Genomic DNA, 14237 nt, shown 5'->3' on the forward strand with positions numbered 1-14237 from the left:
TGTCTCAAACAACCACAAAACTGAAAACAAAACAAAAGAAAAAAGAAAGAAAGAAAGAGAAAAAAGAAAACATACTCAAATCCACACTACCTCTTTTGATGGAAGGATACAATGTGTATTTTTTTTCTTTTTTTGTCTTTTTCCTTTTTATCGGTACCAGGGATTGAACTCACGACTGCCTGCTTGCAAGGCAGGCGCTTATGCTGCTGAGCTAAATCCCCAGCCCCTACAATGTGTATTTTAAGGTTATTATATAAATAACTGGTAAAGTGAAGAAGACAAAGGCTATGGGGATCAAAGATAAAAGGGAAATAAAATAAAATAAAATAAAACAATAAGCCAGGCATGGTGCTTCACACCTGGAATCATAGCACACAGGAGGCTGACACAGGATTGTAAATTTGAAGCCAGCCTAAGCAAGTTCAAGGCCAACTGGATTACAAAGTGAGTTATTATCTTAAAAAAACCAAGCCAGGGGCTGGGGATTTAGCTCAGTGGCATAAGCGCCTGCCTTGAAAGCACGTGGTTGTGAGTTAGATCCCTGGTACTGATTAAAAAACAAAACAAAAACAAAAAACCAAACCAAATCAAATCAAATCAAGGCCATAGCAACAACAAAACCCAAGAAAAGAGTCCTACGTAATTCAAATGGAACACTACAACTGGCTCAATTTTCTATACCTTAGGTCTACTTCATCCAATTTTTTTTTTTTTTTTTTCAGAATCGTGAATTGAACTCATGACCTCGCACTTGCCAGGCAGGTGCTTATGCCCCTGAGCAAAATCCCCGGCCCCTACTTCATTAAATTTAATGTTAATCTGAAAACAACCTATTATTAATGGTTTAATTTAAATATTTCATATTTAATTACCACACCAAAATTAATCCATTAAATTGAATACATCACAATTTGTAGACTTTTTTTTTTTTACGTTTTGAGACAAGGTTTCACTATATGGCCCAGGTTGGCCTCAAATTCATTGGGATCCTCTTGCTTCAGCCTCCCAGGTACTGGGATTACAGGTGAGTGCCAACATACCCCACATTTCTAGGCATTATTTTTCTTTTTCTCGAAGCTTTTAAATTGAAAATTTATATTTTGATTTCCCAGGATCTAAAAAACAGGGCCTTACCCTACAGTTGTCCTGTGAATCTCTACTCCAATTTATCTATCTATCTATCTATCTATCTATCTATCTATCTATCTGAAAGCTTCCATCTGAAGAGAGACAGAAGGAGTCCCGAGTGGGTTGCCCCCCAACTCCAATTTAATGAGATTCCTACGCTCACACCCCTCTCTTCCCTGCCCCCTCCCCAACCCCCACTTCACCCAAAAAAAGGCAGCTTCAAATTCTTACAGGCAGATAGGAGAAGGGTGCTTCCCCCTGCAAAACAGCAGAAAAGGATGAAAGAGGCCAAAGGAGGACAAGGCCAGGGCTACTCAGCGCTGCCAGCTGGGAGGAGCTGTCAGGCACAGCCTGTCTGGCAGGATCTTGGAAGCTTCTTGATCAACTCCAGACCCACAGCACCCTCCTCTCCAGTCCCCAATCCCTTCCTAACCCGCTTGACCCAGCTCAGCCCCAGGGAGTTTGCAGCAGCTCTTTCCAAGAAAGTCCAGCCATCTGTTTCCCGCATTGCTTCCGGAGAGGACAGTCCTTCTGGCCACTCCAGAGACCGCTAAGCGTGCTCCCAGGCAGCTGGGGGGTTGCTCTGGGCCTGGTGATGACCACCTCTTGGAGATTTTTACCTAATCCCAGGTGAGGCCCCTGCTATGAACCTCATTGGAGCCCTAAAGAACGGGACACTCTGCTCTCTCTGGGCTCCCGGTCTTCCACCAAGTGAGGCACTTGCCAGGAGAAAGGCTTTTCCTGGGCAAGGCTTACAGCTGTGGGCACCCCACCCAGGATCCAGGGAGACACCCACCTCTCTATTCTGTCCTAGATGCCAGCCATGTGAAGAAGGATTTGCTTTCTGGCCTCATCCTGGAAGAGGAGGAGCTGCCCTCAAGAGGAGGAGAAGGAAGAGGGCTGGACATGTCTGAGGCACTGTCCTGCCCTGGTCAGGAGATGCCTGACCTAGGCTGCAGGATGGGGGCCCTGTACTTGGCCTGTGCCCACAATGACCCTGCCAAGCTCCAAGCTGTGCTGGATGCTGGAATATCCCCAGAGGAGGCCACTCAAGTAGACAGCAATGGGAGGGTGAGGCAACAGGGCAGCTCTTTCTCCCCACCTCACTGTCTTACCCTGGGTCCAAGAGTGCCAGTATCAGTTAGCATTGGCTGGATCCTTAGAACAAAGGAATGGGTGAGGGTGGTGTTCACAGTGCTGGGACATACCCTGGGACAGGTGTGAGCATAGAGGCCCAGGGTCCTTAGGGAAACCCTGAAGGAAGGTAGGGACTGAGTTGCCTCACCTTCAGACAGGCCTCATGGTTGCATGCTACCGAGGCTTCGAGAGTATCGTGGCCCTGCTTAGCCGCTGCCCTTTCCTGGATGTGAACCAGCAGGACAAAGATGGGGACACGGCCCTTATGCTGGCTGTCCAAGCAGGTGAGAGGTTGCCAAACCCTACCCTCCATCAACCACTAGAGCTGCAGCCCTGACTGTCCACATTTCCTCCATGCCAGGCTCTGCAGTGTCAGGCACAGGGTGGGCTTGGAGTCCCATCATTTGGAGCCAAACTCTGCCCTCCCTGCCATGCAGGCCACGTGCCTCTGGTGAGTCTCCTGCTCAACTACTTCTCCGGCCTGGATCTGGAGCGCCGGGACCAGCGGGGGCTCACAGCGCTGATGAAGGCTGCCATACGAGACCGCTCTGAATGTGTGGCCACTCTTCTCATGGCAGGTGCATGGGGCCTGGACTGGGTGCGTGGCCTCCAGTCTCTTCCCCAAGCCTCCCCACTACACCTAAGTCAGTCATTATTTATTGTAGAGAGGGGAGAGATGGACATGAGGATCAGTCTAGGTTGGCTTCCTGGAGAAGGGGCATACCTCAGGCTTCTCACCATCAACAAGGTCCAGCTATTGATGGCTCTGTCTTTGAAAGGCCCAGAAAGGAAAGTCTGGAAGAGTAACTCAGATCAGCTGTAAAACTGAAGACAAAGAAGGCTGGTATTTGGAACAAGACCCTTGGGTTCTAGTCTTGGCCTTGCCACTGGCTGAGGGAGCCTGGACACATGGATTTCCTCTTTGGTCTCACCAGCATGGCAAAGGTGTTGGCCTTCTCTGAGCTGACCTCCAGCTCTGACCTCTAGCAGGGCCTCCAGGAGTTATTCAGGGTGGAGACCACACTGTGGAGTTGTATACCCTCACTATACCTCCAGTAGGCTGCCCTTTGGGGGATCTCAACCTCCATCTTACCCTTCCCCACCCAACTGAGTTTGGGGTGAGAAGGGAAGGAGTCTACACCTCTTCTTTATATCAGAGTGACTGTGTCTCCTGCCACAAATAAAGAGATAAACCAGAGAGGGGACACGCTGACTTCTCTCCTGCACTTGGCCAATGGGCACAGGCCTTCACTCCTCTATCAGCTCCTGGGTTCAGGAGACTCCTACTCTCCTCGGGGTTGGAGACCCACAAGAGACTCTTGCAGCCTCTCTCTGGCTAGATGTCAATCTCTTCCTTTGTCAAGAGGAGGTTGCAGTACTGGCCTCTCATGCTCAGACTCTCATTTGGAAGCCAACCTGAGCCAGTCCTCCTGCTACAGACCATCTACCCCTTCCCAAATCCTGCCCCTCATCACTCTGTGCCCCCTCCAGGCGCTGATCTGACCTCTGTGGATCCTGTCCGAGGCAAGACAGCCCTGGAATGGGCCCTGCTGACTGACAGTTTTGCCGTCGTGTGGAGGATCCGGCAGCTGCTGCAGCGGCCCTGTGCAGAACAGCTCAGCCAGCATTTCAAGCTAGAGTGGCCAGCCTTGCCCGGGCTTGTGGCTCAGGCCCAGGCTCAGGCTCCCCCATCCTTCCTAGAAAGGTTGCAGGCCGCCCTGAGTATGTCCTTTGCCCAGTGTCCTCAGGAAGGGGGTGTCCTGGACCACTTTGTGACCATCACTACCAGCCTCGCTAGTCCCTTCCTTGCCACTGCCTGCCACAGTCTGTGTCCTGACCATCCTCCCACACTGGGCACCCGAAGCAAGTCTGTGCCAGAGCTGTTAGGTACTGCCCCACCTCCTCCCCTGTCTCCACAGCCCCCCCAAGTGGTCTCCAGGGGCTCCCAAGTCTTTGTCCCCTACAGCCCTCAGGGTATGTTCTCTCAGTGGCTACAGCCCAGGGACAGTATCAGCAGCCCGGTACCCAAGATCCTCCTCTCCAAGGCGCCCTGGTCCCCCAGCCAGTACAAGCTGATGCTGCCCAGGCGTGAAAGGCGTGAAAGCCTCACCCTTCCTCTCTGGCAATACCAGGAGCTCAGGATGGAGAGGAAGAGACAAGAAGAAGAAGAAGAAGCCAAGAGGGTGCAAAATTAGAGGAAGATGAGCTAGGCCAGGCTGGGACAGGTAACTGAGTTCTTTCCTAGGCTCATTTCCCATCTAGAGCCTCTTCTAAAGCCTTCCCCACACCCTGCCTAAGTGAACCTGCTTCCAACTGTGTACATGGTTATTTAGCATGAGATTGTTTACAACAGCGGAAGAGTAGAGCCAACCATGTGTCCATCATGAGCACATTGGCTAATTGATTATGGGGTAATCACTGTGTACCCATACGCTATGTTCCATACCATGCATTGTAAAGCAAGAATAAGAGTTGGGCACAGGGGGCTGGGGATTTAGCTCAGCAGCATAAGCACCTGCCTTGCAAGCAGGCAGTCGTGAGTTCGATCCCTGGTACCGATAAAAACGAAAAAGACAAAAAAAAAAAAAAAAAAAAAAAAAGAGTTGGGCACAGTGGTACAAGCCTGTAATCCTAGCTACTCACAAGGCTAGGGTAGGAAGGTCACAAGTTTGAGTTCAGCCTGGGCAGCTTAACAAGACATTGTCTCAAAATAGCCAAAGATCTGGGGGTGAGCTTAGTAGTAGAGTGACTCCCCATCTCCAATACTGTAAGAATAAGGAAGTCCGGCCGGGCGTGGTGGCTCACGCTTGTAATCCCAGCACTCAGGAGGCTGAGGCAAGAGGATCATTGCAAGTTCAAGACCACCCTGGGCTACAAAGTGAGCTCATGGCCAGCCTGAACTGCATAGTGAGACCCTGTCTCAAAAAAACCAAAAAAAAAAAAAAAAAAAGAGTAAGGAAGTCCTTTATGCTCTGTTATGAAACTATCTTCAAAATGTGTATAAGGAAAACAACTGAGTGGTGGAAAATAATAAATAACATAATACTATTTATCAAAATAAAATTTGCACAAAAATAAACATGACCAATAAAAATACATAGTGAGTATCAAGATTTATTGAACTACTTTCTGAGTGAACCAGCAGGATGGCGAAAGGAAGAAGTGAGAGACCATTACTGACAGTGGAAAAAAGAATGCTGGAATAAGATTGCAAAGTGATAGAAAAAAGTGAATTCCTACTTAGCAACAAAACTGTAAGTTTTTAGTTTTTCTGCTAAACAAAAATAACTTCTAGTGTGGCAGGCTGAATGAATTTGAGTTTTGCCTCTTCTACAGGTTAACTTCTTTACAGATTTTGAGCCTTAATCAATAGTATGTTAGCCAGTTGTGATGGCACATGCCTGTCATTCCAGCTATTCAGGAGGCTGAGGTAGGAGAATCTCTTGAGTCCACAAGTTGGAGATCAGCCTGGGCAACATATGAAGAACCCGTATCAATAACAACAACAGATGCTGAGGATTTAGCTCTGCAGCATAAGTGCTTGGCAAGCACAAGGTCATGAGATCAATTCCAGGTACCAAAAAAAAAGGAAATAACAACAGAAAAAGTAAACAATATTGTTGTAGTCAAAGGTTGCAAGGAAAACTATTACATACAGGACACATAATTTATAGTAGTATTTATGTTAGTCAATCATAGTCAAATAGAAGAAGGGCAAGAAATCTGTCTACACACTAAATACCTAGAGAATCCAGCCGAGGGTCTGGATCCCACAGCAATGTTTTGCATGAGTTCAGCTGAAGACCTAGAGCCCACGACAATACCCACCATGAGCCCAATTGTAGGCCTAGAGCCCACAATGACTCACACGAGTCTGTTTCATGGATCTGTACTGGGAAGGCCCAAAGACCAGCGGTGGAAGCTAGAAAGTCTATGCCAGCAGGGTGAAGGATCTATGCCAGTAAGATGAGGGTTCTGCCCTGGAGCCAAGAAGCAATGCTCAAAATAAGTGCCAGGCTTCCCTGAAAAGTTCCACAGTCATCCTCAGTGACAGCGAGGTCCCAAGCTTCTCCAATGATGAGAACAGCCAAGTTCTTATCAGGAAGCCAGTGTGACAAGCTTCTCCTGGAGATTAAACACCACATATCATTCCCTTTAGAGCCAGGAAGCGATGCCCAGAGTAGTGACCTGAGTTCCCCCAAAGTGAACCACAGCCATTCTCAGCAACAAGGCTCTGAGCTCCTCCGAGGATAACAACTTGAGTTCGTGTCAGGGAAGCCAGCATGACAAGCTCCTCTGGGAGAGCCAACAGCTCTAAATGAACCTGCAGCTCCAAATAGCAACAGTTAGGAGAACTCACAATGCTACTCTTCCTCTCCAGGTCTCCTTTTTTATGCTGGCAACTTTCCTAAGGTGGGGCATTCATACTCAGTACCATGCTGATTCAGTTCAGCTGATGTTTAAATTGACCACTAGTTTTTAATCCACCACAAGCATGCTAAACAAAATTACTCTCCCTGAGGTGACCTGTAGGTGAGGTCATTAGCTAGCCATCCAAAATATCCTTGAAGGAACATTTAATAAAATTGGGGGGGGGCTTATTTACACATTTTGGATTTTTAAAAAACACATTTATTGCCAAAATATATTTGCTTGTGTATTCATAATAATGATAGCAACCACTTTCATAAGGTGCTCACTGAATATCTCAGTACATGTCACATAGCACCCTCCCAATAACTTTTTTTTATATGGAGAATAAAACTCACAACCTCACCCTTGCCAGGCAGGCGCTGTGCTGCTAAGCTATACCCCAGCCCATCTCCCAGTAACCTTAAGGTTTCAAGCTTTGAGGACTTGAGACCAAGAGCAGCTGCAATGAATGGGCCAATATTAACACACTATTGTTATTACTGTTATCTCAGTGCCCTACTTTACTCACTTTCTTAGTTCTGCCTAATGTGAGTTTTCTATCTCAAGATCTCATCAAGATATACATGACATTTAATCATCACTTCTTAGATGTCTCCAAACAGTGACTCCTCAAACTTTCTTTGTTGCTGATGATCTTCACAGCTTTGAATAGTTCTGATCAGGTGTTTTGGGACTGGGTCTTGTGTGATGGTTAGATTAGGGATATGGCGGTGAGCCGATGGCACACGTGTTTTTTTTCTTTTAAGACAAAAGATGCTAATGTATGAGTTATTTTTTCTAAACTAAAATCTCAGTATTCAGTGTTGGTATTTTGCAATAAATAAGTGGGTTTTGGGTTGCACTTGGGGCACTTATCTCTAAAAGGTTTGCCATCATTGGACTGGGGTTTTGGAAGAGTACAGGTTAGCATCACACTGTACTAAGAACGCATCCTGTGAACAAGCCTTATCACCATTGATGTTAGTCACCTGGCTGTGGTACTGTTAGCCTTCTCCTGTAGACTCAGTTTCCCCTTCCTCTCTGGTACTCTTTGGAAGGGAGTCATTATAAAAAGCCCACATTCAAGAGTCATGACCTATTTCCTTGAGGGTAGAGTATCAACATAATTACTTAGAATTCTGTTCCAACTTTTTAATCAGATAGTCTCAATTGTGCAAAATTATAAAATATATCTTCTCTTTGAATAGGAGAGAGAGAGAGAGAGAGAGAGAGAGAGAGAGAGAGAGAGAGAGAGAGAAGTGTCAGAGTGTGATTTTCCCCAGAGGGCTCTGAAGCCTATGGTGTATTTATAATGGACTTAAAGCTAACCTTGCTGTTTTCCACCTGTGTGGTCATGAATAAGGCAGCTGAGTTTCACTTGCCTCAGCATTCACACCTGTAGGATGGGAAAAACAGAACTATGAGAAAGATCTATAAGATTACATGAGGAAAAGAGTTCTGCAAACTACAAAGTGCTATCAAGACAGACCCTGGAAACCGAGTTTGATTGATCTGCTTCAGGGACCATGAAAGGGACAGAATCCTTTCCCTCTCACCCACTGCTGAAATCACAGCCCATGAAGACAACCTTGGAACTGGCATCCCAGATGGGGCAGAACTACCAGATCTTGGAACTGCATGGTGGTAAAGTGTTTTGGCCTTGGAGCTGGCCTGTGATCTTGGGCAAGTTATTTAACCTGTCAGAGCCTCACGGCTCTCGGGGCAGAGTGAAGGTAAGAATAACATGCTCCCTGTTCACACAACGCTGCGGTGAGAAGTGAGTGAGATAAGGCAGCACTCAGCACCATACTTGGCCTTATTAATGTCACTTCTTTTTGAGACAGAGTCTTGCTGTATAGTTCAGGCTGTCCTTAAATTCATAGCCCAGGCTGACCTCTAACTCACAGCAACCTCCTTGCCTCAGCTTCCTGAGTGCTGGGATTGTAGGCATGAGCCACCACGCCCAGCATCACTTTCTTATTTAATCTTCACACCCTTCCAACTGCAGAGTTGAAGAAACCAAGGATATGGGGCTGGGGGTTTAGCTCAGTGGTGTAAAGCACCTGCCTGGCAAGCATGAGGTACGAAGGAAAGAAAGAAAGGAAGAGAGAAAGAAAGAAAGAAAGAAAGAAAGAAAGAAAGAAAGAAAGAAAGAAAGAAAGAAAGAAAGAAAGAAAACGAGGATATGAAGATAAAGTGGCTGGCCCAGTGTTCTCACCTGCAAAATGGCAGTGTGGTGCTTGGAGCTCGTCTGTGACACACTGAAGCTTAGGTTGGTTCTACTTGCAGCGTGTGGCCTCTGCCTGCAGCTCAGCTTCATCTGATTCTTTGAGCCTAGCCCTCCTGCCTTTCCCCTGCTCAGGGATGACCCCAGCATTCTGAGGGCCCTGTGTCCTGCATGGCTGGAGCTGAAGGCACAACCTTTTCCAGCAGAGGGAGCCTCCCGCTCCTAGCCCTGATCATCTCCAGGTCAGCTGGAATCCCAGGCTTCACTGAACAGCAAGAGGCATGTAAGGGAGGCGCTAGGCACCTTCAGTGCACACACTCAGGCCTGGTAGGTGAGCTGAGCAGTCCGTGGTTCCAGGATACCACTGTGGCAACCCTTCAAATGAAGAAACCTCCTTGGACCAGTCTCTGTCCCTCTCTGTGCCTTAGCCCAGGCACACTCCCAACTGCCACTGTCACTGCAGCACTGCTGGCTGGGTAAGCTCCTCCCTGGGAAGCAAGCATCCCCCTCCCACCTTGGCACATGGGATCCCACAGGTGGGACCACAGAGTTGCTGTTCTAACATAACTGGGATGTCAGCCAGACTGGTAGAGACCTCTGGACAGGAACCATCTCTGTATCCCTAGTGCCCAGCCCATACAAGGCTTAAACAATGTATACAGATCTGATTGTACATTCCACTAAGGCCTGGAATGCATAGAGGGGCCTCTCATCTGCCTCCTCCTCTCAGGAGCTGCCCCGGTCCTAGGAGTGGGAATGTTCCTGGTAGCATCAGGGCATGTCCAGGAAACCCCTGTTGGGCCAGCAGAAAGCAAAGGAGTAGGTATGTGGAGAGAAGACAAAAGAATAGGCGGGAACTTGTTGGCCTGTGTCCTCTTTGCTCCATACCAGGGAGCCAGGGCTGGCTTCCCTTCTCTCTGACAGTCGTACTTCCCAAATGGTTGAGGACACCCAGTCGTCTTCCATGCACCAAACACCAGGTTGGCCACATCCATGCCCCACTCCTTTTCCCTCCAGTCTCTTCCTTGGCCTGACCACTTAGGTCATTTCACCTGTCAGATCTCGGTGACATTAAGGAACCTATCCACCTAGGACCCTTGCATAGGTCTGGATCTGGTCCCCTGTCACCTTGCCTTCAGGGAGAGCACAGGCTTCCACTGTTAAAGAAGACACCTAGGTGCGAAGAGGGGACTTCAGTCTGGTGAGGCGTGGCCCTGCCTTACCAGACTCTGACCCTGGCTACTTTTGTGCCAGAAGGCAAACTCTGAAACCTCAACCATAGTTACACAGGCAAATGCCGCACACAGACAAGCATCAGTCAGGACCCATGGGAACCGGAGGCCTCACAGCCACAGGACACACAGGTCCACTGGCCTACAGATTCCCAGTCATACACAGAGGGGCCACATACAGCAGCACACGGAACACATTTAGTCACACAGGTGCACAAACACATAGATACACTAACCAAAAATAAAAAATACAGGCTCCCCTACTGCTTGGGTTCCAGGCCCACCCTCTCCTCCCATCCGCCCTGCCCCCAACACTGTGGGCCCGGCTCCACACATTGCTAGTGTAACTGTGGGTGGAGTTCCAGAGTCTGTCTGACCCTCGGGAGCAGGAGTTGGAGGGGCTGAAGGGACCCAAGCCTTGCCCTTAAATACTGTCTCTAGGCCTCATAGCTTTCTTGGCCATGGAGAACTATGGTCACTCTGAGGGAAAGAGAGAGCCACGCAGGTCTAACCCAAACTCTTCCATGCCTCCTTGGGCTAAAACAGACTTGGTGCCCTCTTGGCAACGTGTTCTCCATATCTGTGCAAGTGCCTTGCTTTGGGAGCACAAGGGGCAGACGTCTGTGTCTTTGGGGACCCTCCAGATAAAAGCTTGCCAGAAGCCCTCAGTCCCAAGCCCTCTGGTCCTGGGAAGGGCAGAGCCTTCACTCAGATGCAGGAGGGACGGGAAAGCGGCAGGGCTTATGGCATTTCCCCTCCAGCTGGAAACAAAGGCAGATTCCTGTGTGCAGCGTGATCAATCCGGTCCCACCCACTCGAGTGGCTGGAGCCGAAGGAAATCCCGCTGGCCTCTGGCCTTGCCCAGCACCTTCTTTCAAGCAGTCTTTCTCCCAGCAGGAGCCATTACCTACCCTCAAATCCTGGAGGCCATTACCTACCCAGTGGGGGCCACTACCTACCCTCAAATCCTCTCATTGCCCAAACCCCTTTCTCGTGGAGGTGAACACTTTGACTCCTCAGACTTCCCGGGCGGCAAAGCACCTCAAAGGATCATCTTCCCCAGTCTCTTACCAGTCACCCCTGTCTTTCCTCACCCATGCCAGGCTTCTTATTAGAGTGGGGAAGAGTCCAGATGCTTCTAGGAAGACCTACACCACCCAAAATGCTCACCATGGCTCTCGAGACTTCCACAGTGACCAGTTTACCTGAATAGCCCCCAGACCCCCGTCACTCACAGCAGTGAATCCGCACAGATTCCTTTCCTGCATCAGGACTGCAGCTCCAGGGAACAAGGTGGGTGCCACAGTCCTTATTTAGAGAAACACCAGGAGAGCTGGACTAGAACTAAAGATTTGGCTATATTATTTCAATTTATAAAGTAGTAATCAGATAACAATAATTAGACAGAAAGCATTGAAGTGACCTAAATCTCCAAGCTTTTGAACAATGCCTGAAGTTTTAAGAGGTAGACATTCATGCACACGAGGTTGAGAATCAACTGAAGCAAATGTCATAAAAACAAATACGTAACCAGAAATTTTACAGCCGCAATGCCTCCAGCAAGAGCGTCTAAACATGGGTACAGTTGTTTCTCCTTATTAACTTGCTTGTAGTTTTTACTTTATTATTTTATTGATTTATTTTTTGGGTTCCAGGGATCAAACTCATGCCCTCGCACCTGCCAGGCAGGCGCTGTGCTGCTGAGCTGTATCTCCAGCTCTTGTGGATTATATTTCCTTGTTTTACACTAGGCTGTCTGGGATTTAACAGAATGGGCACCTCGTACAAGCCCCTCCAGTAACTAAATATTGTGTAATAGCCCTTCGTGCAGCTACTAGAGGAGGCGACCTTTCTGACTTGTCTTTGAGCGGATCAAACAGGAGCCACGCTGCCGCTACATGTGCTGGCTACTTTGGGTCTCCTGACTCCCGGCGCAGTGCTCTTCCTCCTGATCCACAGCTCTGCCTTCTCCGGCTCGGCACACCAGACATCTGGTGTTGGTTTCACAGCTGATGGAGGACTTGCTCACATACTTGGCCGTTAGTTTGAGAATGTGGTAGAGAAAGAGTGATCAACCCTTCCCTCGGGTATAGAAGCTGGGGCTACATGCAGGTGTTCTTTCTTACCCCCAGCATGCGCTCATCCCCGGACTCTCCTGGCCCTCGGCAGTCAGGCCAGTTTGGGGGAGCCAGCTCAGAGCTCCAAGAAGCATGTGGGAAGGGGTACTCCAGAGCCTGCTGCACTGGCAAGAGGAGATGATGCTGGGGCAGCTTTCCATAATGACAGGACTTCGTGCCCACCGCCTCCTGTGGCATCTCATGGCACCTTCTAAATTCCAGTTTCCCCTGCCCTGATATGCCATTCTTCCCCCAACAGGGTCCATCCTGAGATGAGTCATCCTGAGAGCTGAGTAGTGGGCAGGAAGTAGACAAACCCATCTAGACACGATCTGGAAAAGCCGGGAGAGGAGGAATATGGCTTGGCTGCTCAGTCTGGGATCTGGCTGGTGTCTGCCTGCCATTTCCTGAGGAGTTGACCAGAGCTCTGGCTTCCCACCCTCCCCAAACTCCATACCAGTGAAGCTGCCTTTTGACCTGAGTTATAGTAACTACATGGGAGCAGGCAGTTTCCTGAATCTTAGAGCTAAAGACGAGCACAGAGGGCCAGGAGGAATCTTCAGGATTCTCTAAAATCCCTCATTGTACAAAGGAGCATACTGAGGCACAAAGAAGTGATCCAGGCCTGGAACCCAGAACTCAAGATCCATACTTACTGCTCTTTTCAGAATGCCACCATGCCTTCCTGCCTGGAGCTGCAGGACACCTGCAGGGTCATTTCCTCTCCCTTTTCCTCCAGGCAAAACTTAGACTCCATTCACCTTGCTACACTAAAAAAATCACTCCTGAGTTTTGAATAGACAGACAGTGTCTGTCCTTCTCCCTTAAAGAAGGCCCCTAACTATTCCTCCTTGAGTACACTTTTCTACCAGATTTGTGTCTCTTGCATTTGAATAAACTCATCGGTGGCCCCATCTAATTTTCCCACTCTGTATTTGCCCCTGCTTTTTTCTTTTTTGTTGCTGGCCATTGAATGCAGGGCACTGCACACAGGAAGCAAGTGCTTTACCACTGAGCAACATTCATAGCCCTCTATTCTGCAATTTCAGAGGAGCAAAGCCCAGCTCACACCCTGCTAATTCCCCTCTCTTGCTTTTTTCTTTACTCATCCTGGCACAGAACAGCTACATAATTTATGGGGCCAGTGCAAAAATGAAAATTCTGGGTCCATTGTTCATTAAAAATCATTAAAAATATTATGAAGAACTTCAGGATGGCAAATGAAGAACATTAAGCCAAGTGTGGGGCCCTGAATGTCTGCACAAGTCACACACCCACAAAGCTGGCTCTGCACTGGGCTCCAGCAATGCTTGAATTTTACTCATAGCTAATCCTGAAAGGTCAAGGAGCCACTGCCCTCCTTTCATGACAAGACAAGCCACTCCATGGCATCTGCCACGAATAGACCCATGAGCTCCGGGCCTCTGCTGAAGGCACTGTTGGGAAATCCCTCTGCATACCTAAATCTGGATCAGAATCCTTTGTGCCTGTTTCCTCTTGTTCTGTCTTCACTGAGTACAGGGAACAGCTGGTCCCTCTGAGCAGTTAATTCTTGTAGACTTGGACACAGTCTATAATTCCTTTTCCATGTCCTCATTGGCCTGTGGCTCCAGTACTTTCTCCAACACTCTGGGTCCCTCCTCTGACACGTTCCCCAGGTTCTTTGTGCACTGTGAGAGGCAAGGGTTTGCAAGAGCTCCCAAAGTACTAGTCAGGGACTAGAGGGTTTGGTGCCCTGGCTGGGGTCGGGGTATTTCAGTGCCATCCCCTACTGGCTCTCTCTTCTTCAGCATAAAATCATCATAAAATTTTATTTGTTAATTTATTGACCCTACCCACAGAAAGTCTCCCATCCCCACCACCTCTCAGACTTGATCTCCTCAATGATTTCTTTTATCTGCTTCCTGGAGGGAGCAGGACTGGAACTCAGTCTGTGGAGGTCTCATAAGGCCCTAATCCACAGCCCTTACTCCCACCTCATCA

General features: G+C 48.5%; 1 protein-coding gene across 7 annotated transcripts; it reads left to right on the plus strand.

Moving 5' to 3' along the window:
- The first annotated feature begins 1599 nt into the window (after positions 1 to 1599).
- Ankrd33 (ankyrin repeat domain 33) lies at positions 1600 to 13168 on the plus strand. 7 transcript variants are annotated; one of them, XR_010049285.1, is made up of 7 exons: positions 1600 to 1758; positions 1943 to 2199; positions 2420 to 2545; positions 2627 to 2843; positions 3757 to 4490; positions 11241 to 11430; positions 12514 to 13168. XR_010049285.1 is itself a non-coding variant. In XM_063254792.1 (6 exons), the coding sequence occupies exons 2-5, from the start codon at positions 2035 to 2037 to the stop codon at positions 4458 to 4460; spliced, it is 1212 nt and encodes a 403-aa protein (XP_063110862.1). In that variant the 5' UTR covers positions 1600 to 1758; positions 1943 to 2034; the 3' UTR covers positions 4461 to 4490; positions 11241 to 13168. The 7 variants fall into 7 exon arrangements, 6 of the variants coding, with proteins under 6 accessions (XP_063110862.1, XP_063110865.1, XP_063110863.1 ...); XM_063254792.1 differs by having other exon boundaries at positions 11241 to 13168; XM_063254795.1 differs by lacking the exons at positions 11241 to 11430; positions 12514 to 13168 and having other exon boundaries at positions 2420 to 2549; positions 3757 to 5361.
- Positions 13169 to 14237: the final 1069 nt, after the last annotated feature.

The sequence above is a fragment of the Cavia porcellus genome, unplaced genomic scaffold (genome assembly GCF_034190915.1).
Source record: "Cavia porcellus strain 051 isolate PalLab524CR breed Dunkin Hartley unplaced genomic scaffold, mCavPor4.1 scaffold_8, whole genome shotgun sequence".
Classification (NCBI taxonomy): Eukaryota; Metazoa; Chordata; class Mammalia; order Rodentia; family Caviidae; genus Cavia; species Cavia porcellus.